The 23,829-nt window shown below is 43.8% G+C and overlaps 1 protein-coding gene across 11 annotated transcripts; it reads right to left on the bottom strand.

Moving 5' to 3' along the window:
- Nucleotides 1-384: 384 nt before the first annotated feature.
- LOC125545008 (uncharacterized) lies at nt 385-8,725 on the bottom strand. Of its 11 annotated transcripts, none has more exons than XM_087547695.1 (9): nt 8,286-8,725; nt 5,771-5,876; nt 4,610-4,747; nt 3,068-4,530; nt 2,628-2,875; nt 2,273-2,531; nt 1,164-1,343; nt 821-976; nt 385-737 (listed from the first exon to the last, which is right to left on the bottom strand). In XM_087547695.1, exons 4-9 carry the CDS (start codon nt 3,134-3,136, stop codon nt 570-572), a joined length of 1,080 nt encoding a protein of 359 aa, XP_087403821.1. In that variant the 5' UTR covers nt 3,137-4,530; nt 4,610-4,747; nt 5,771-5,876; nt 8,286-8,725; the 3' UTR covers nt 385-569. The 11 variants fall into 11 exon arrangements, with proteins under 11 accessions (XP_087403821.1, XP_048564793.1, XP_087403820.1 ...); XM_048708836.2 differs by having other exon boundaries at nt 4,610-4,727; XM_087547694.1 differs by having other exon boundaries at nt 5,771-8,725.
- Nucleotides 8,726-23,829: the final 15,104 nt, after the last annotated feature.

The following is a 23,829-nucleotide window of genomic DNA, read 5'->3' as shown; positions in this document are numbered from 1 at the left end:
TATTTTCCCATATTATGTCCTGAAATCATGAACATCTAATATCCAATAATAAATTAACTACCTTAGATCATCAACAGGTCATGTCTTATTGGACTATGTTTCCCCATTTATCAGTTACAGCCGTCAGAATCTACAGCTATCCAAACATCGTCATACAATAATCAGGAACAGTGAAGTGATACCTAAACATAATGTAATCATCAACCACTTATATATTCTGATCTAAGGGAAGAGGTTTTGGTGTAAGATGATCATAACTTTGTATGCTCTGATGTAATAGGGTATCCCCTTGCTCTACTTTGCGATCCGTGTCCTGGAGACTAAAAGCTTAAACTGGGCAAAAAAGCCTTCTATCTGAATTTAAAAACTTTGTATGGTAAGCTATTAATTTAATCAGCTAATTTATATATATGTTAGGACGTCAAATGGAAACCAAATGAGCCCTTTGAATTAGCACATGATGGACACAAGTGCCAACTTTGGCTTACTCTGCTAGCTATGGCAGGGGAGAAAGAAGGGGTCAAAAGAATGAAACTCACTACAACATTATTTACACCTAGCTAATTTGGTCATCTTCGACCATTCAAGAAGCTCTGGTATTGAGTCCCATTCAAAGTATTAGAAACATCAGTCCAATTATCAATATGATCACGCAACCGTTTAGTATGGATTTTCACATGCCGACTGGATAGCTTCATCTTTGGCAATTTCAGAAAATCCAGCACATCTGTAAGCTTCTGAAAGAAAGCAAAATAGATGTTACCGAGAGAAATAAATGTTGATTAATTCCCAAACATGAACATAATGCAAGAGGGCTCACAGTGCGATTGCTGACCACATCCTCATAGTACAGGACAATACTCCGGATCTTCTTGAAACTCACTAAACCATCAGCTGCCAACTTATCAGACCTTTTCAGTTCAGCAATCAACGATTTTGTGTCTATTGTTGGCTTATACTGAGCAAGAACATCAGCCTGCAGAGAAGAAAAATGGAGAATTTTTTAATTCTGCGGCACATCCAAAATAGCACAGAAGATAAAGTAGTTAAAGGTGCGCTAAGATGTAGGGGGGTCATCCTTGATTTGTGATACCAAAATTTGCAGACATAAAATAAAATTTATCACACTGTGGGCTGTAAGATCAAGGGGAAAAAAGGTGAACCTGGCCTCTGTGATGCACATGAGCTTTGTGAGTTCCATTTAGTTGCTTCGTATTTCTATCATAATCATTTGCCAATATAGAGACATATCGCTGCAGAAGGTTTCTTCTTAAAAGGAAAATTAAAGACACACCCCTTCGGTTGAAATATTCAGCTATCTCTTGATGATGTTTCATCAGACCCTGTAATTCCACAAAACAATCGTATCAAAACAAGTAAACCAGGCCGGCTAAGATTATCGGAAGAGATGCAGCACATTAAATAATTACAGTACAGAAAATACTGCTTACGAACAAATCAAAGGAAAACCTGATTTATAACAAACGTTAGATTTCCTCAAAGACAAAGTACAAAGAGAGCATTGAGATAAATTACCGTATCACCCCCCCCCCCCAAAAAAAAAGAAAAGAAAAGAAAAAAGAAAGCATGTTCTTGCCTCTAGTGTATAACTTCTTATGTGAAGGCTGTCTTGTGCATCTTCATCATATAACGCTTACATGCTTACATTTTGTATATACCATATAAATAGAAAATATATATACAAGGACCTCCTCTACAGTTTTTGGTAAAAAAAATGAATGTGGCCCCCTTTATGTAATGAACACATTTAATAGGTAGATAATCTAAACAAGGCTGATAATTCAAACATACAAGATTAAAAATGGGGGGAAAGTATTGCAATGGCGAGAAGTAAAAAGAGGTTTTAGTACTTGGCTGCCCTTATCATTATGATAGTTACTAAGGTATTTTCGCAGGTTATTTCCATGAAATCATGTTACCATTAACGCTTTCTGGCAAGCTGACTTCTTATGTTATGAATATGTTCTAAAGAGAGTTTGCAATGGTCATGGGGCAGTGCATCAACTAATTGTTACTTCACAGATATCAGATAGTGCTGCAGTGCTCCAAAAGTTGACCAACCATTCTTCATGGTAATGTAGCCAAGGTTAAGGGCAGCAGGCAAGTCATTATCACGCAGCTATTTACAGAACATGTAATTCAGCGACAAAATAACGTTCTTCAAATTTAATTTGATGAGCATGTCTTACTTTTTTTTCCCACCTTATGGAGTAACTAACAGAACAGTAAACAACTAATGGCAAAATATTACCTGATTGAGCATCCATTTCAACCCCACAGCAGCCGTGCACTCATTTTTAGCGGCACTGCTGACCCAGTCGAGATTGTACAATTTATTGAGTGTTTGTGTGATGGCCGTGACATTGCTACGCCTGTCTTTGACAGAGAAAATCTCTCCATTTGAGCTAATATTCTCGTGGCTATTCAACAAGGTTTCAAACCATCCACTTCCCGACCTCTGCATCGACAAGATAGCAAAGAATCTAACTGGTGTGCATGCACATTCTTTCCTATAACAAACAAAGAAACAAACAGAAGAGCAAGTTACTCACCAGCCTTATAAAACGTAAAATCAGATGCCCAAGTGTATCTATCTACCTCCATACCTACTATAAGTATTGGGTGTGGGGAAGTGCACGTAAGGGATCTCGGTCTCTGGAACTCCCGGGTGGTGGCAAGGCTGCTCCCTTTCTTTCTCTATCATGTTGGTCTGCCTGAGCCCGAACAGCATCCCGTTTTGCTTGAGAGATAAGGAGAATATGTATACGCCCACAAGGGTGGCCAGGGCCAGTATGGCAACCCATGACGCGAGCGGGTACCTCCTTGTAGGCTTTGTGCTCACGCTGGTTGTATCCTGCATTTGGAAGAGTTAATGGCAGGAAACGAAGGGTAAAAGTCAAATAAAATTGATCCATGGCAGTCGCAGATGAAAAAAATCGGTGTACATGAGCTGGTTCCAGTCTGGGCATATGCTGACAACAATCTACAAAAACAGATACTGTGACAGAAAAGAGGGCGGAGGGGGGAAGAATTGGATTGGCCTGACCTTGGCGGCGCCGAAATCCTCCACGGGCAGCGCCACGGAGCTATCGTGCTCTCTCCCTACCCCCTCCATCGAAGAATAATAGCAGCATCAATCAAACATGACAACAACGCCGCCGGCTCCAAAACAAGCGCAGAATCCCACCCAATCTTGGCGGAGTTTCCACAGCACAACGGAAACCGGGGAGAGGAATCGGGCTTGGCTGGAGGGGGGAAGGGGCCGGAGGAAGGTGGGAGGAGAGGCGGCGCGGCGGTCGGCGGGTTATGAGGAGGGGGCGGCGGGGTGTTCGCATCTGGGGGAGAGAAAGGAGGAGGGGTTAGGCACCGCGCAGGTGGAAGGGAGAAGGGAAGGGAAGGGGACGAGGGGGGAGCCGAGGGCGATCGCCTAGTGCGTGTCCATTCTGGGGTTGTGTTCTGGTCCGGGTTTGCTTTGTCTAATCTCGCGCCCCAACGCGAGGTTCGTTTGGGTTGGCCGTTGCCGCTCCCTCGGGCAAGGGAAGGGAAGGGAATCGGATGCATGGCCGGTGAGAAGCGAACCGAGGAGAGGGGAAAAGTGGCCAACACGACTCCGCTCGTATCCGTGCCCCGAGAGGATCGAACGTCTCCCCTTTTTCCTGCCGCGGGAGTTTTTCCTTGGGAAATAAGCTGCGAATACGAGCAGGAATGCTACCTGAAGCAGCCCGTCTCGCCCCGACGACTCGCGCGTCACCGGGGTCCGGCCGGTCCGTACACCCCGTTCCCCAACGCGGCGTCTCCGATTTGGCGCTCGCGTCCCCGTCGGAAGGCGGCGCGCAGAGTCGTTGACTGTGTGCCGCACGCCCCACCCTATTTTTCTCCCCCGCCTTTTTTCTCTCTCCCGCTACGTACATACCGTCCGCCCGCCGACGTCTCGCCGACACAGCCAGTGGCAAGGAGCAAGAAAAAAGAATAGTCCACGGTGGCAGATGGGGGCAGCAAAACATCACGGGGGAGAAAACGATGGTAATATATAACAATATAAAGACACCAAAGCGCATTTCAATCTTTTGTTGACGTCCATTTCAATCTATAATTAATATCAGGACTTTTCCTTTTGATATTAGGGGGAGGGGGGTGATCTTTACCCCTACTTAACCGGTATACTTTTTTGGACGCGTCTAGGGAGCGGCCGTTGGCTCCCTAGCGGTCCCGAGCGGCATGCTAGATACGATAAGTTTATGTCCCCTCCCAGTCCCAACAAGGAAAGAAAGGAAAAAGGCAATTCTCCACAGCACAAAAAAACGTATGGTCCCCAGCGTCCCACTCCAGCCCTGAACCCACGTGATTCTGCCCCCCTCCATTTCTCTTCCACCTTCCTGGTTTCACCAATCAAGCAGTGCACACCAACCCATCTACTGCTGCCTCGCCCACCATCTTCTTCCCCACAAAAGAAGCAACCAGAAACACGCCATGGGAGCCTTCCCTATGTCAGGAGCCGTCAGGGAAGATCTGCCAAGGTGAAGAACAAGAAGATCTGACCTATGCAGTTTTTTAGGAGGAAAAAGAGAAGGAAAGAAGTGAGACATACCAGGCTGCTGTAGATCTTCAACTTGAAAAAAGGAGGAATCAAGGTGGTATGTTCCTCTTCTTCTTCACCTTGAATTCAACTTCTCCAATCCTTCTTCATATTGACTGCAACTACAGAACTGCTCCAAAAAAAGTTCACCTAAACTTGTGCAAAAACAAACATAAAACCCCAGGAACACACAAATATGGAATTGCATATTGTGGAACTTTTGATTTGGTTGCGACCAACTATTTCGATCGGGTAATCCAACCAACTTTGTTTCAAATTGTGCAACTCACACACAGACAAATGAAATAAATGAACATCATGTTGTACCGAAAATGTAACATATATAGGTCATATGTTCTGGTTTATTGCATATAGTCTACTAGTCATATCTATAATGCAGTAATGTTTTAGTTCATCCAGCTCCTGGTTGGCAGACAAAAACAAAACAAAAAGAAGATGTGTTACTGCTTGTAAGATTGTTGATGCATGAAAAAAAAACTTACATGAGAAGACATGGGACCCCATGTTGTATGTCATCTTGGCCAAATTTGGAAGAATCCCCTGTGTGAAACTATGGAAAAACAGAAAAAAAAACACTATGTGGCATCAAACCTGACAACATATTGAAACTAGATAGGTTTGTGGTGTGCAACTTATGGCTTCTTTCTATACAACTTAAAAAAGAATTGTGCAACTGACAAAAGTAATTTGGATGTTTTGACTTGAATAAAAGTACTTTCGGATTTGTGTCTATTGTGTGCAGCTGGAATAGACCTTGTGTGAAAAGCTTGAAAATAGAAAAAAATGCAATATAACAGCAAAAAACAGTGCCCATCATGTGTGTTATTTGTGCAACTTGTAGGTGCATCTGTGCAACTGATTAGACCCATGTGTGCAACTGAGAGAATCTACTTCGATGTTTAGTTTGATAAAAAAAGTGCCGCCAAAATTTGATTTGTTTGTTTCAAACTCATGTTGATTTGTTTGTTTGTTCCCTCTTCCACTACCTTTGAGATTGAGAAAAAAGGTGCATCTGTGCAACTACCATGGGTTGCTGTGCCAGACTGATATTCCTAGTTGTGCAACTACCAGAACAAACAAGTGCAAGTAAAAAAATGGGAGCTGCATTAAAAAACAAAAGATAGGGAGCAAAAAAGGTCTACTCGCTTGTACCTTGTCAAACACACCATGCGCTTTCAACTCCCATCTTAGTGACTGTGGTGATTAGATTGTTATCCCATGCCATTGGTTGGACGGGGCAAATTACTTACACGCACATCTAATTAAAATAATTAAGACAGGAAACTTGTTAAAATAGTGAATTTTTAAAGATGACAACTAGTATCAAGTTCATGTGCAACATTGCAACTATGCCTTATATGGATGCCAACCACTATAAGGTTCATGTGCAACTACAAACTGTAGGGGTGCCAACTTGAATTAGTTCCGTGTATGAAAAGAAACTTGCATTATATATGAAGCCAACTATTATGAGGTTCGTGTGCAACTACAACTGCTAGAGATGCCAACAAGAAATGTGACTATGTAGAAACAAGATAATTAAACTGCCTACTAAGTATCACCGTATTGTGCAACTTTCTCATGCTCATATCCAACTAGGGATACTAAAATGGCCAACTAGTACTACAAAAATGACCAAATTGGATAAACTGCAGGAACTAAAATTGGATGTCATGCGTCTCTCTAATAGATAGCCTGCTATTTGAAGCACTAGTTATGCAAACCTACTATTGATATAAAATCATGTACAGAAAAATCAGAAAAGAAATTGAAATATTAGCAATGGCTTGTGTGAATTACCCACAAACAACCTGTGGGTATGCAACTTCTACATAATTTAACTACAATCACTAGAGGAAATTAGTTACAGCCACGAAAAACGAGAACAAAGTCATGTAGCATACAAAAAAAATGCAAAAACTCATCATCGGCAGCAGGCGTATCATATAGTTGGCAAAAATGTCATTGATTATTCGGTTAACAACGAGAGCAAACCAACCGAGCATCCATGTAGTATACAACTACAAAAATAGAATGTGCAATTTGACAGCAATGCAAGCGAACTGAGCATACATGTATGTGCAGAAAATACACCCCAGACTGAACATGCTTTGGGCAGTGTACTCGACTACCTAGAGGCTCTTGTGCAACTAAATTAACTGACTGGCCAACTATGTACTGCTCTGCGTGCAACTTCGCTAGACCTGTCTAAAAAAACTAAAATTGGACACCTAAAGCAAAACGACTAGCCCATATGCAACACACAAAATTCCGTGGCAACCAACAATTCGCCGGAGTCCCATACAAACGCAGAAACAAAACATCGCCCACAACCTGTGAACCACTCCCACCGAAAGCTCGAGCAACCGTCTGCCGCCGTGTGTGGTTCCTCACAGTCGTCGCCACGCACGACAGCAACTTTGTATACTCCCACCGCCCCCTCTGCATCCTATTGCAGCGCGCGACAATAACTCTGCATCCTTATGCCTCAACTAGACTACATTACAGGCCAACTAAGCATATGTGTGTGCAACTAGTCCTGCCAACTAAATATCAATTTGTGTGCAACTAGACTACATTATAGACCAACTGAGCATATATGTGTGCAACTAGACCTTCCAACTAAACATCAATGGGTGTGCAACTAGACTACATTACAGACCAACTGAGCATTGGTGTGTGCAACTAGTCCTGCCAAATAAACATCAATGTGTGTGCAACTAGACTACATCGCAGACCAACTGAGCATATATGTGTGTAACTAGTCCTGCCAACTAAACATCAATGTGTGCGCAACTAAACTACATTGCAGGCCAAATGAGCATATGTGTGTGCAAAAACACCCCGAAGTGCCTGGACATGCTTTTATGCATTGCACTTAACTTCCCTGCCGTTCCTGTGCAACTACATAATCTAACTAGCCAACTGCGTAATGCTCTCTGTGCAGCTAGCCAGATCTATCGAGGAAACACATACGGGGAGAGGGTGCACCACCACCTAGCATCTTGTCCTGTAGACCCGACGCAACACACATTGGGACCGAAGCAAGGAATCCATCCCTATGCCCCACCTATCTGCCACATCCACGGCGACTGGAACCTCGCCGGAAACCGCAGCTGCAGACGCGAAGCTTCAAAACGTGAAACCACAAAACCCAACCACCGCCGCTGAATCATCTTCTTCTCATCCATCTTTGATTTCCCTTGATACAGCAAATCAATTCTTTTTTAGAGAAAAAAGAAGTCTGAACTTTCAAATAGAGTATGACATATGCTTCTAAACTCTTCTTTGAGACAACATTTAGGATAATTGATGTGGGATACTACTATGTCCTAATTCAACAATTCCTGAACAAACTGGTAATGATAATTGTCTTTCTATTATTGCCTGCAAAAATTGCCGCAGTGATTCAAACACAATGCCCCTAATTGTCTCTCAATCCTTTCTACAATTCCCATGATGGCTTAACTGTTGTGTGCAGAACTGCCCAACAAATTTGATGGGGAAAAATTGCTCTTGTGTACCAATCCCCCTTTTCTCTCCCCACGTCTTCTCCACACCTCCTGCTGAATCATCTCTCGGACCATGGAAGCAACACACATGGCTGCCTCGATCCTCAAGTGAAGGAGATAACCACATGAAAAACTAGTTTGAAAAGGGGGCTAACCTTGCGACTTGCAGTCTTGCAGGTTGCCGATGCCGAACCAGTTAACTCCCTCGCCACGGGGACTCGCCTCTCACATGCCGCGGTCGCACGAGCTCTTCCGCGCTGAACCGCTTACCTCCTCCCGTCGCAGCGGCGCTTCCTGCTACGCGAGGGTCGCGCGAGCTGTCAGTCTCCCTCACCATGGGGGTGACGCGCTCCCACAATAGGCGATGTCCTGCTCCTCCCTCGCCGCGTCTGCAGATCCTAAGTCGCTCGGCTCCGTCAGCTCGCCGGATCCAAGATCCCCTGTCTCCGGCACAACGCCGCCGCCGGATCCACGATCCCCTGTCTCCGGCACCACGCTGCCGCGTCGACCCGTGTCACTGTGGACAGAGGAGAGGGAGGGGATAAGAGAGAGGGGAGGTGTGGGACAGATCATCGAAAGGGTGGGGAATGGACGCCGACCACGAAACGATAGAAATCTACTGATAGGTCCGCATCGCGTCAAAATCCTACGGCTCATGGCCAGCCGCTCGATGATGCGAAATAGTGCGTATGCACTTTTTAGAATTTAGGTACTTTTTTGTGTGAATAAACTTAACCGGTATACTTTGAGGACTATTTTCTCTAAGAAAGGGTTTCCCCCTGTCCCACCCATCATGAATGAATCCATAGCATACAATTGTCATGGAGGCGCTCGGAGCATCACTAATGGCACCTCTATTTTAGGACACATTAAGGTGCTTGAAGTAAAATCTGGACCAGCAAAAAGTGAGTTTTTGGGCATCAAATTTTTTGCATCTCCAAGAGCTGCCGTAAAATAGGGCGCCGCATCTCCAACAGCAGCCCGAACACATCAGCCGCGGGACATATTTTTTCTTTGCTCGAAAAGAACGGTCATGTTTCTTCACGCATTTGGAAAAATGTGAAGAAACAATTCCATATACATTCTAAACCATCGTCAAAAGTATCGCTCTAGATACACTGGATTTACACAAATGTACTTGTGCATCAATTGATTGTGAGCCTCTTATCGGTCCCTCCGCAAGAACTCACGGCCGAAAACATAACCACCATAGTTAGGCCTCTTGTTGACGCGCATTGTCAAGATCAACACGATGTCATCCTCTTCGGTCATGTCAAATTCCTTGTCGCAATGAGGAATCACTCAATGGAGAGGATGAACCAATTGTACTCATCTATAATACCAAAATCTCCATCACAAGCTACTCACTTTTGTGCACAACAAAAAAACCGAGCCAGGACTTTTTACCTTGTAGGCAATTGGTCGAACACCTCCAACCCGTGAACGGCTAGTCCACCTTCCACAACACCGCAGACTGCCACCTCGTCAGAGAGAGCCCATCCAAGGACCGTCGGCCTAGGGTCCGTCATGGCCAAATTTGGAGCCCCATAGCCCCGAGCATCCATGCTTTGGTGGACACCCGAGTGATCAATCATAGAACTGTTGAGCGGGCGATTATGGGCGAGCTTTGGGCACAAGATATTTATGGAGACATCTTTTTCATGGCTCAGTTGCAAATGCTGCACCTCCAGCATGCCATTGCCACGGTACAACGTGACCCTCTTGCTGTTGACAAATCTACATGGCCTTACGCATGAGAGGAGGGTACATACTCTGCTAAGGCTACATACACGAGGCTATGTCAAGGATTGATTCGCGTGTCGGCTCCACCTTGTGAGGGAGTCCTGGAGTAGGGGGCCCCGGACGTCCGGGCTGTGTGACATGGGCCGGACTAGTGGGCCGTGAAGATATAAGATAGAAGGCCTTCCCCCATGTCCGGATGGGACTCTCCTTTGCGTAGATGGCAAGCTTGGCGTTCGGATATGAAGATTCCTTTCTCCGTAAACCGACTCTGTACGACCCTAGGCCCCTACGGTGTCTATATAAACCAGAGGGTTTAGTCCGTAGAGGCGATCATAATCATATAGGCTAGACATCTAGGGTTTAGCCATTACGATCTCGAGGTAGATCAAATCTTGTAACCCCTATACTCATCAAAATCAATCAAGAAGGAAGTAGGGTATTACCTCCATTAAGAGGGCCCGAACCTGGGTAAACATCTGAAGGAAATATGCCCTAGAGGCAATAATAAATTTGTTATTTATATTTCCTTATATCATGATAAATTTTTATTATTCATGCTAGAATTGTATCAACCGGAAACTTTGTACATGTGTGAATACATAGACAAACAGAGTGTCCCTAGTATGCCTCTACTTGACTAGCTCGTTAATCAAAGATGGTTAAGTTTCCTAGCCATGGAAATGTGTTGTCATTTGATGAACGGGGTCACATCATTAGAGAATGATGTGATGGACAATACCCATCCGTTAGCTTAGCATAATGATCGTTCAGTTTTGTTGCTACTACTTTCTTCATAACTTATACATGTTCCTCAGACTATGAGATTATGCAACTCCCGAATACCGGAGGAACACCTTGTGTGCTATCAAATGTCACAACGTAACTGGGTGATTATAAAGATGCTCTACAGGTGTCTCCGATGGTGTTTGTTGAGTTGGCATAGATCGAGATTAGGATTTGTCACTCCGTGTATCGGAGAGGTATCTCTGGGCCCTCTCGGTAATGCACATCACTATAAGCCTTGGAAGCAATGTGACTAATGAGTTAGTTACGGGATGTTGCATTACAGAACGAGTAAAGAGACTTTCCGGTAACGAGATTGAACTAGGTATTGAGATACCGACGATCAAATCTCGGGCAAGTAACATACCGATGACAAAGGGAACAACGTATGTTGTTATGCGGTTTGACCGATAAAGATCTTCGTAGAATACGTAGGAGCCAATATGAGCATCCAGGTTCCGCTATTGGTTATTGACCGGAGATGTGTCTCGGTCATGTCTACATAGTTCTCGAACCCGTAGGGTCCGCACGCTTAACATTCTGTGACGATTTGTATTATGAGTTATGTGATTTGATGACCAAAGTTTGTTCGGAGTACCGGATGAGATCGGGGACATGAAGAGGAGTCTTGAAATGGTTGAGACGTAAAGATCGATATATTGGAAGGCTATATTCGGATATCGGAAAGGTTCTGAGTGATTCAGGTATTTTTCGGAGTACCGGAGAGTTACGGGATTCATATTGGGCCTTAATGGGCCATACGGGAAAGGAGAGAAAGCCCTAAGGGTGGCTGCGCCCCTTCCCCATGGACTGGTCCGAATTGGACTAGCGAAAGGGGGCGCCCCCTTCCTTCCTTCTCCTTCTCCCTTCCCTTTTTCCTATTCCATGTGGGAGGTGGAATCCTACTAGAACTAGGGAGTCCTAGTAGGACTCCACACTTTGGGCGCGCCCTATGAGGGCCGGCCTCCTCCTCCCTCCATCCTTTATGTACGTGGCCAGGGGGCACCCCATAGACACACAAGTTGATCATTGATCTCTTAGCCGTGTGCGGTGCCCCCCTCCACCATAACCCACCTCAGTCATATCGTAGCGGTGCTTAGGCTAAGCCCTATTCCGGTAGCATCATCATCATCGTCATCACGCCGTCGTGCTGACAAAGCTCTCCCTCGACACTCTGCTGGATCGTGAGTTCGTGGGATGTCACCGAGCTGAACGTGTGCAGATCGCGGAGGTGTCGTACTTTCGGTACTAGGATCGATCGATCATGAAGACGTAGGACTACATCAACCGCGTTGTCATAACACTTCCGCTTACGGTCTACGAGGGTACGTAGATAATACTCTCCCCTCTCGTTTCTATGCATCACCATGATCTTGCGTGTGCGTAGGAAATTTTTGAAATTACTGCGTTCCCCAACAGTGGCATCCGAGCCAGGTCTATGCGTAGATGTTATATGCACGAGTAGAACACAAAGGAGTTGTGGGCGTGGGTATATACATATTGCTTGTCGTCACTCGTTGATTCTTGATTCAGCGGTATTGTTGGATGAAGCGGCTCAGACCGACATTACGCGTACGCTTACGCGAGACTGGTTCTACCAACGTGCTTCGCACACAAGTGGCTAGTGGGTGTCTGTTTCTCCAAATTTAGTTGAATCAAATTCAATGAACAAGGTTATTTCTGAAGATCAAAAAGCAATCATTATACCACATTGTGGTTTTTTGATGCGTAGGTAAGAACGGTTCTTGCTCAGCCTGTAGCAGCCATGTAAAACTTGCAACAACAAAGTAGAGGACGTCTAACTTGTTTTTGCAGGGCATGTTGTGATGTGATATGGTGAAGACGTGATGAGATATAAATTGTTGTATGACATGATCATGTTTTGCTAAAGTTATCGACAACTGGCTGGAGCCTTATGGTTGTATCTTCATTGCATAAGATGCAAGCGCCATATAATTGATTTACTTTATCGCTATGCGATAGCAGTTGCAAAAGCAATAGTTGGTGAGACGACCATGTGAAGACACGTTGATAGAGATCAAGATGATGGAGATCATGGTGTCATGCCGGTGACAATAGAGATCATGACGGTGTTTTGGAGATGGAGATCAAAGGCACAAGATGATGATGGCCATATCATGTCACATATTTTGATTGCATGTGATGTTTATCCTTTATGTATCTTATTTTGCTTAGTTCGGCGGTAGCATTATAAGATGATCTCTCACTAAATTTCAATGTATAAGTGTTCTCCTTGAGTATGCACCGTTGTGACAGTTCGTCGTGCCGAGACACCACGTGATGATCGGGTGTGATAAGCTCTACGTTCACATACAACGGGTGCAAGCCAGTTTTGCACACGTGGAATACTCGAATTAAACTTGACGAGCCAAGAATATGCAGATATGGCCTCAGAACACTACAGACCGAAAGGTCGAGCGTGAATTATATAGTAGATATGATCAACATAGTGATGTTCACCATTGAAAACTACTCCATCTCACGTGATGATCGGGCATGGTTTAGTTGATTTGGATCACGTGATCATTTAGATGACTAGAGGGATGTCTATCTAAGTGGGAGTTCTTAAGTAATATGATTAATTGAACTTTAATTTATCATGAACTTAGTCCTGATAGTATTTGCATAACTATGTTGTAGATCAATAGCTCGTGATGTAGCTCACCGTTTATTTTTGATATGTTCCTAGAGAAAAACTATGTTGAAAGATGATAGTAGCAATGATGCGGACTAGGTCCGTGATCTGAGGATTATCCCCATTGCTGCACAGAAGAATTATGTCCTTGATGCACCGCTAGGTGACGGACCTATTGCAGAAGTAGATACATACGTTATGAATGTTTGGTAAAGCTCGATATGATGACTACTTGATAGTTTAGTGCACCATGCTTTACGGCTTAGAACCGGGACTTCAAAAACGTTTTGAATGCCAAGAGCATATAAGATGTTCTAAGAGTTGAAATTGGTATTTCATACTCATGCCCGTGTCGAGAGGTAGAAGACCTCTGACAGTACTTTGCCTACAAGATGGAGGAGAATAGCTCAACTAGTGAGCATGTGCTCAGATTGTCTGGGTACTACAATTACTTGAATCAAGTGGGAGTTAATCTTCCAGATAAGATAGTAATTGACAAAGTTCTCTAGTCACTATCACCAAGTTACTAGAACTTAGTGATGAACTACAATATAGAAGGGATAACAAAAGTAATTCCCAAGCTCTTCGTGATGCTGAAATCAGCGAAGGTAGAAATCAAGAAATAGCATCAAGTGTTGATGGTTAACAAGACCACTAGTTTCAAGAAAAAGGGCAAAGGGAAAGAAAGAGGAACTTCAAAGAAGAATAGCAAGAAAGTTGCTGCTCCCATGAAGAAGCTCAAATCTAGACCCAAGCCTGGAACTGAGTGCTTCTACTACAAAGGAAATGGTCACTGGAAGTGGAACTGCCCTAGATACTTGGCGGATAAGAAGGATGGCAAAGTGAACAAAAGTATATATTTGATATACATGTTATTAATGTGTACTTTACTAGTGTTTATAACAACACCTCAATATTTGATACTGGTTCAGTTACTAAGAGTAGTAACTCGAAACGGGAGTTGCAAAATAAACAGAGACTAGTTAAGGGCGAGGTGATGATGTGAGTTGGAAGTGATTCCAAGGTTGATAATATCACCATCGCACACTCCCTTTACCTTCGGGATTAGTGTTGAACCTAAAATAAATGTTATTTGGTGTTTGTGTAGAGCATAATATGATTAGATCATGTTTATTGCAATACGATTATTCATATAAGTCAAGGATAATTGTTATTCTGTTTACATGAATAAAACCTTCTGAGGTCATACACCCAAGGTGAATGGTTTATTGAATCTCAATCGTAGTAATACACATATTCATAAAATTGAAGCTAAAAGATGCAAAGTTAATAATGATAGTGCAACTTATATGTGGCACTGCCGTTTAGGTCATATTGGTGTAAAGCGCATGAAGAAACACCACGCCGATGGGCTTTTGGAATCACTTGATTATGAATCATTTGATGCTTGCGAACCATGCCTCGTGGGCAAGATGACTAAAACTCCGTTCTCCGGAACAATGGAGCAAGCAACTGACTTATTGAAAATAATACATATTGATGTATGCAATCCGATGAGTGTTGAGGCTCGCGGCGGGTATCGTTATTTTCTGATCTTCACAGATGATTTGAGCAGATATGGGTATATCTACTTGATGAAACATAAGTCTGAAACATTTGAAAAGTTCAATGAATTTCAGAGTGAAGCGGAAAATCATCGTAACAAGAAAATAAAATTTATGCGATCTGATCGTGGAGGAGAATATTTGAGTTACGAGTTTGGTCTTCATTTGAAACAATGTGGAATAGTTTCGCAACTCACGCCACTTGGAACACCACAACGTAATGGTGTGTCCGAACGTCATAACCGTACTTTATTCGATATGGTGCAATCTATGATGTCTCTTACTGATTTATCACTATCGTTTTGGGGTTATGCATTAGAGACAACTGCATTCACATTAAATAGGGCAGCATCTAAATCAGTTGAGACGACACCATATGAACTCTGGTTTAGCAAGAAACCTAAGCTGTCGTTTCTTAAAGTTTGGGCCTATGATGCTTATGTGAAAAAGTTTCAACCTGATAAGCTCGAACCCAAATCGGAGAAATGCGTCTTCATAGGATAGCCGAAGGAAACTGTTGGGTACACCTTCTATCACAGATCCGAAGGCAAGATATTCGTTGCTAAGAATGGATCCTTTATAGAGAAGAAGTTTCTCTCAAAAGAAGTGATTGGGAGGAATGTAAAACTTGATGAGGTAATTGTACCTTCTCCCGAATTGGAAAGTAGTTCATCACAGAAATCAGTTCTAGTGGTTCCTACACCAATTAGTGAGGAAGTTAATGATGATGATCATGAAACATCAGATCAAGTTACTACCGAACCTCGCAGGTCAACCAGAATACGTTCCACACCAGAGTGATACGGTAATCCTGTTCTGGAGGTCATGTTACTTGACCATGATGAACCTACGAACTATGAGGAAGCGATGATGAGCCCAGATTCCGTGAAATGGCTTGAAGCCATGAAATCTGAGATGAGATCCATGTATTAGAACAAAGTATGGACTTCGATTGACTTGCCTGTTGATTGGTGAGCCATTAAGAATAAATGGATTTTCAAGAGTAAGACAGACACTGATAGTAGTGTTACTATCTACAAAGCTCTAATTGTCGCAAAAGGTTTTCGACAAGTTCAATATGTTGACTACGATGAGATTTTCTCACTCGTAGTGATGCTTAAGTCTGTCCGAATCATGTTAGAAATTGCCACATTTTATGAAATCTGGCAAATGGATGTCAAAACTGCATTCCTTAATGGATTTCTTAAAGAAAAGTTGTATATGATGCAACAAGAATGTTTTGTCAATCCTAAAGGTGCTAACAAAGTGTGCAAGCTCCAGCGATCCATCTATGGACTGGTGCAAGCATCTCGGAGTTGGAATATATACTTTGATAAAGTGATCAAGCATATGGTTTTATATAGACTTGTGGTGAAGCCTGTATTTACAAGAAAGTGGGTGGGAGCACTACAACATTTCTGATAAGTATATGTGAATGACATATTGTTGATCGAAAATAATGTAGAATTTTCTGGAAAGCATAAAGGAGTGTTTGAAAAGAGTTTTTCAAAGAAAGACCTCAATGAAGCTACTTACATATTGAGCATCAAGATCTATAGAGATAGATTAAGACGCTTGATATATTTTCAATGAGTACATACCTTGACAAGATTTTGAAGTAGTTCAAAATGGAAAAGTCAAAGAAGGAGTTCTTGCCTGTGTTGTAAGGTGTGAAGTTGAGTAAAGACTCAAAACCCGACCACGGCAGAAAATAGAAAGAGAATGAAAAGTCATTCCCTATGCCTCAATCATAGGTTCTATAAAGTATAATATATTGTGTATCAGACCTATTGTGTACCTCACCATAAGTTTGGCAAGAGGGTACAATAGTGATCCAGGAGTGGATCACTGGACAGCGTTCAAAAATATCCTTAGTGGAATAAGGAAATATTTCTCGGTTGTGGAGGTGACAAAGAGTTCGTCGTAAAGAGTTCCGTTGATGCAAGTTTTGACACCGATCTGAATGACTCTAAGTCTCGATCTAGATACATATTGAAAGTGGGAGCAATTAGCTAGAGTAGCTCCGTGCAAAGCATTGTCGACATAGAAAATTTGCAAAATACATATGGCTCTAAATGTGGTAGACCCGTTGACTAAATTTCTCTCACGAGCAAAACATGATCACTCTTTGGGTGTTAATCACATAGCGATGTGAACTAGATTATTGACTCTAGTAAACCCTTTGGGTGTTAGTCACATGGAGATGTGAACTAATCACATAAAGATGTGAACTATTGGTGTTAAATCACATGACGATGTGAACTAGATTATTAACTCTAGTGCAAGTGGGAGACTAAAGGAAATATGCCCTAGTGGCAATAATAAATTTGTTATTTATATTTCCTTATATCATGATAAATGTTTATTATTCATGCTAGAATTGTATTAACCGGAAACTTAGTACATGTGTGTAACACCCCGGATGTAATTTACCTTATATGTATCCCAACTCTTGCCGTTTCCGGCCTAAGTTATTTTATTTCCTCGGTGTCAGGTTTTTGTCTCCGTGTGTTGTTGTCTTTGTCATGCATCTTATATCATGGCATCATGTGCATTGCATTTGCATACGTGTTTGTCTCATGCATCCGAGCATTTTCCCCGTTGTCCGTTTTGCATTCCGGCGCTCCTATGTCCTTCGGTGTCCCTTTCTACCTCTTTTTGTGTGTGAGGGTTAAACATTTCCGGATTGGACCGAGACTTGCCATGCGGCCTTGGTTTACTACCGGTAGACCGTCTGTCAAGTTTTGTGCCATTTGGACTTCGTTTGATACTCCAATGGTTAACCGAGGGACCGAAAAGGCCTCGTGTGTGTTGCAGACCAACACCCTTCCAATTTGGCCCAAAACCCACCAAAAACCCTTCCATCATCTAGGGAGTTCGATCACGATCGTGTGGCCGCAAACCACACCTCATTTGGAGCTTCCTAGCTCCCTCTACGCCTATATATAGACCCCTCATTCCAAATCCCGGGTCTCCTCTTCCCCGAAGCCCTAAATTCCCATCTCCGCGCCGGACAACGTCCGAGTTTGGCCGGACACGCCGCCGCCGCCGCCCGCGGCCACTGAGACGTCGCCACATGGCAGGTGCCGCCGCCCCGCGCCACCGGTCCGCGCGGCCCGGTTCGGGCCCCCGAGCCCACTTTGCTCGCCGCCGCCCATCTCCTCCTCGCGCCGCCCGCGCCCCGTCTCCTTCCTCGCGTCCGGCCGCAGCCCGCCGTCACAGGCTGCCGCGACCTCGCCGAAGCGCTCGCCGTCTGCCTCGCCGACGCCGTGTCTCGCCGGCCCGTGCCTCCCCGTCGCCGGCGTGCGCTAGCTCCGTCGCCCCGAGCCCTGGATCCGGCCATCTCCTTCCCCGACGACGCCCCGCGCCAATCGCCGGCCACCACGAGCCCCCGTCGCCGGTGAACCTGGACCCGCCGCCGCGCTGCTACAGTGCCCGTGAGGGATCCCGATCTGGATCCAGATCTGAGTCCGAGGGTTGACTTTTTCCTCCCAAACCCCTAGCTTTTAGCATTTTTCCGCATGCCATAACTCTCTCATCGTAGCTCTGATTCATGCGTGTAGCATATCAAAATGTTCGTCTCGACGAGTACATCATTTCATCTCATTGCATAATTTTCATTTGAGCTCATCTTGTTGCCCGAAATGCTGTTGGAAGAGGGCTATGTGAGGAATTTGCCAGATCTGTTTCAACAAATAGTCTTTTGTCATTTTTGCCATGATTAATGTGTGCATGCTATGATCCTGAGCTCTACATGTGTTTTGTTATATGCCATGCCATATTTACAGGGGTGTATGCCATGTATTTTTGTGATATTTGTGGTGACTAGCACAAGCTTGTAAAGTAGCGTAATCGGTAATGCTGATTTCAGGGACTTAAAATTTCACCAAGTCCTTATCCTGTTTTCGTTGTTATGCCATATGTTCATGTTGTTTCCTAGCGATCCGTGCCTCTTTTGAGGATGATCAGTAAGGATGTTTTGTTAACATTGTGGTGCTCTATCCATACATGTATTTGTTTGCATTTATGAAGAACCCTAGCTTGAGTCAATCGAGCTCTACTTTTGCTATAAAATGATCCTGACAGATTGTTGACATGTTTAGCGATTTTGCCGAGGATGTTGTTGTTGATCCGTGCATGCTATGTTGTTGTTCTTGCCATGTCTAGCTTCTAGGCCATGTATTCTTGATGAGTGTATGCTTAGTTTGTCATGCCATGCTATGTAGTGAGTGCATCGAGCTCGTAAACATGCCTACTCGTTAACTGTTTTGCATGCTCCAGTTTTTCACTAAGTCTGAATCTGTTTATGTTTTTGCCATGTTCACATGCTTGCAATTGTATTTTCTGTCCCCTTTTGGCTCAAGGTCACTAAGGGACTTTTGTTAAGTGCTTGGAGTAGCTTCATGCCATGCCTTTCTTTGCCATGTTAAGATCCTGTAGCTTGTAGTTTTGATGCTCTAAATTGTGCTTCCTGATGATAAATTCCAGACTTGTGTTAATTTCACTAAGTCTGAAACCTGTTATCATTTGCTCTTTTGACATGCTTGTTTGAACCTGGTAATGGATGAATTAGGCGTAGCTCAGTGTTCATATTTTGTCAAGCATCATCAGTGGATACCTGCCATGTATTTTTTTGTCATGTTTGAGTGCTGTAGCATATTTATCTTGATGTATTTAGTTGGTCACTTGCTGATTATCGCAGACCGGTGCCATATTTGTTTTGCTTGCCATTTCCAAACCGTACATCCGATTCCGGTGATCTTTATATCGATTTCAACCGAAATCACCTCACCTTTCCGATGGCACTCTTGGATTTCCAAGTTGAGGCCAGGTTCAATCATTCCTTGTCAAATCTTGCCTATGCATCGCATATCGCATCCCGCATATCATACCATGTTTGCATCATGTTGTTTGAGCATTGCACGTGGTTGATTGTGTTCCATTTGCTTGTTGTTCTTGTTTGGGTAGAGCCGGGAGACGAGTTCATGAACGAGGAGCCCGTTGAGTTCGCTTACGAGGATCAAGTCAACTCTGACAACTTTGCAGGCAAGATGATCATACCCTCGAAATCACTTCTATCTTTGCTTGCTAGATGCTCGCTCTTTTTCTATGCCTATGCTACGATACCTACCACTTGCTTATCATGCCTCCCAAATTGCCATGTCAAACCTCTAACCCACCATGTCCTAGCAAACCGTTGTTTGGCTATGTTACCGCTTTGCTCAGCCCCTCTTATAGCGTTGCTAGTTGCAGGTGAAGATTGGAGATTGTTCCTTGTTGGAACATTGTTTAGTGTTGGGATATCACCATATTATATTGTTTATCTTATTGCATCTATATACTTGGTAAAGGGTGGAAGGCTCGGCCTTTTGCCTAGTGTTTTGTTCCACTCTTGCCGCCCTAGTTTCCGTCATATCGGTGTTATTGTAAGTGCATCTAGTGCCACCTCTAGTTGGTTTTGGAGTATTGACGACAAACCTAGTTGAGGGACTAATGTGTTTGTGAGAATTGCAGGAAAACACAGGTAGAAGTCCCTCATTGATTCGGTTTCACTACCAGAGATGACCCCTAAAAATGTATGAAGACATTGAAGACAAAGGTGGTATATGAAGATATTCACATTGAAGACTATGACAAAAGAAGACACGTTATGAAGCCTATGGAGCTCGAAGACTTTGTAGTTCCTTTTATTTTGTGTTGAGTCATAGGAACCACCGTACTGTTAAGTGGGGTCCAGGAGAACCAGTCAGAATGACTGAAGTGATGCCTAAATCAAAAACCTATGTCTTCGAGTGAAGACAATGAGAGCGAATCTTGTCCAGAGCCGGACAAGTCAGCTTTGCTTGCAGCCGAAGTAAAGTTGCCATGAGAGTTCGAAATCTGACCGTTGAGACACGTGTCAGTTCCTTAGTGACCCAGGGTCATTTCGGACAAATCAGGTCGGGTTGCCAAGTGGCTATAAATAGCCCACCCCCACAACCATAAACGGTTGGCTGCTCAGATTTCAGTGCACGGCTTTTGTCGTTTGAGAGAAACTCACCTCGAAGCCTTTGAGAGAAAATTCCCAGTGAGGAGAAAAGCCCTAACCACCCAGAGCCCAAGCAAATTGGGCATCACTTAGGTCTTCTTGTCTGTGTGATCTGACGACTTATTACACTTGAGGACTGTGAATCCTCCAGACGGTTAGGTGTCGCGTTCAGAGCATCCAAGAGAAATTGTGGATTGCCAGTGAACGAAGTCTGTGAAGGTTTGGGAGTCTACCTTGAAGACTTACCAGAGTGATTGGGCGAGGACTAAGTGACCTTAGCTCAAGGAGAATACGGTGAGGACTTGGTGTCCTGAACTGTGTGTTCAGGACTGGGTGTCCGGGACTGTGTGTCCTAAGGTTTAAATACCTAGCCGCTCCAACCAGACGTACAGTTGTCACAGCAACTGGAACTGGTCCAACAAATCATTGTCTTCAACGAGTCACTGGTTTCATCTTCACTTCCCTTTTTCTTATTGTTATTCATTGTGAAGCCATTGCATGCTTGCTCTATCTTTTGTCTTCACAACATGAATGTATGATCTGTTTGGCTTCATAACTTCTTCCTACCTGATCCTTATTACATCTCAGCTATTTGTCATTGTACTTTCACTCTATTGAATACTTGACCATGGCTGGCCTAGTGTAATCTAACTTCCGCTGCATAGTGATAGGCATAATCTTCACTGTGTGTCTTCATAACTTCCACGTTTTGAAGACTCTCATAAAAATCGCCTATTCAGCCCCCCTAGTCGATATAACGCACTTTCAATTGGTATCAGAGCAAGGTGCTCCCTTGTTCTGTGTGATTCGGTTTAACCACCTGGAGTTTTAGCTATGTCGACTGCAGGGATAATCAAAGTCTCCGCTGCGTGCCCCATCTTCGATGGAACTGAATATCCCTACCGGAAGAATAAGATGCGCATGCATCTTGAAGCCATTGACGTCGACCTATGGTATGTCGTCGAGAACGGCGTTCCCAAGGCTGGAGAAGGTGTCACTGCTGCTGATGTCAAGAAGTTCACTCAACTGGACTCTACTGCCAAAAATATCATCTGTGGTCATCTGACAAAAGGACAGTATGGCCGTGTGAGTGCTTTGAAGACATCCAAGCTGGTCTGGGACTGGCTCTCCAAGGTCAATGAAGGCGTCTCAACCCAGAGAGATCAAAGGATCAGTGTTCTTCGCAACCGCTTCAAGCGAAATGACAATGAGAATGTCCAACACACATTTGACCGGCTAACTGACATCACAAATGAGCTTCAAGCCCTCGGCGCCACTGAGATCACCAAACATGAAATCGTCAAGACGCTGCTGAGATCACTTGATAGTTCGTTTGACATCCTGGCCCTGATGATTCAAGAACGTCCCGATTTCAAGACACTCGATCCTTCTGACATACTTGAGAGGCTCAACACACATGAGTTTCAGCTTTCTGAGAAAAGAGATATCTACGGTCCAAACTATGGGCGAACTCGTGCCTTGAAGGCAAAAGCTGTTTCCTCATCTGAAGAAGAATCTGACTGCAGTTCTGATGATCCTGAAGACATTGGAAGAGAACTTGCAATGCTAGTGAAGAAGTTCCAAAAATTCACCAAGAAGAAAGGTTTCAGAAAATCTTCACGATCAAGCTCAAGGAATGATGAAGCTTCTGCTCATGACTACAAGAAGAAAACATGTCACAAGTGCAAGAAAACTGGACACTTCATCTCTGAGTGTCCACAGTGGGACAATGAGAACAGAAAGAAGAAGAAGAGCAAGGAATATGATTCGGATGACAAGAAGAAGAAGACATACTCAAAGTCTTCTTCCAAGTCTTCCTCAAAGTCTTCATCACACAAAAAGAGCTCATCTGGCAAGGCACGTGCGTTTGTTGGCAAGGAGATGGATTCAGAGGAGGAGTCTGCATCTGAGGAGGCAGAGGTGGAGTCTGAGGAAGAGTCTGATTCTGGCATTGCGAGTCTGGCTACAGCATACGTCGCCAAGTCCATCTTCAACACTGAAGACAATGACTGCATCACCGACACCGACGCAAATGACAATAACGACTCCACTCCTACCTACTGCTTCATGGCACGTGGTGCCAAGGTAAACACACGCACTACTCGCTATCAAACATCAAGTGATGATGACTCTGACTGTGATTCAAAGCCCAGCTACAAAACACTTGCTAAAATTGCAACTGAACAACAGAAAGCTATGGAACATATTCAAAAACTGTTAGACAGAAGCGATGATCTGTTGGGTGCTGAAATGACTCGATCTGAATCCTTAATTGAAGACATAAAAAACCTTCACGTTAAGTATCAGGAACTTGAAGATCGTCTTGATACTCTCTCAACAACTCATGAAAAGCTTTCCTATGATTATCTTCAAAGGAAGCAAGAACTTGAGAAATTGAGAGCGGCTCATGAAGATCTTCAAAAGGAAAACGATTCACTTCGCACCGAACAGATCAGTCCCGCTCAGGAAGGATTTGAACCACCATGTCTTAAATGCATTGAGCGTGATAATGCTACTTCTGTTGCTGAATGTTCCACTGCTACTGCTGTTGCAATATCTTCAATTGTTGATGTGGTAACTAACCCCTCTGCTGAGGATACCACTGCTATTGCTGATGAGAATGCTAGGTTGAAGACATTGCTTGAAACAGGGATGTACAAAAGTCTTAAAGGACATCAGACATTATGTGATGTCCTCAAGAAGCAGATTCTGAACCGAAACCCCAGGAAAGAGGGTGTTGGGTTCGTGAGGAAAATAAACGCAGATGGCTCTTACTGGAAACCTGAGAAGTACCCCAAAACCACATGGGTTGCTGCAAAGGAACTTTCAGCAGATCCATCCAATTTATCTGGCTTCACTTGTGCTAACCCCATTATCATTGCTGAATCCTTTGATGCAAACTATAAAATGTTTAAGAATCAGAA

Source organism: Triticum urartu, chromosome 3A (assembly GCF_056163025.1).
Source record: "Triticum urartu cultivar PI428250 chromosome 3A, HENAU_Tu73, whole genome shotgun sequence".
NCBI classification, from domain to species: domain Eukaryota; kingdom Viridiplantae; phylum Streptophyta; class Magnoliopsida; order Poales; family Poaceae; genus Triticum; species Triticum urartu.
This window is presented reverse-complemented; position numbering and strand designations above follow the sequence as displayed.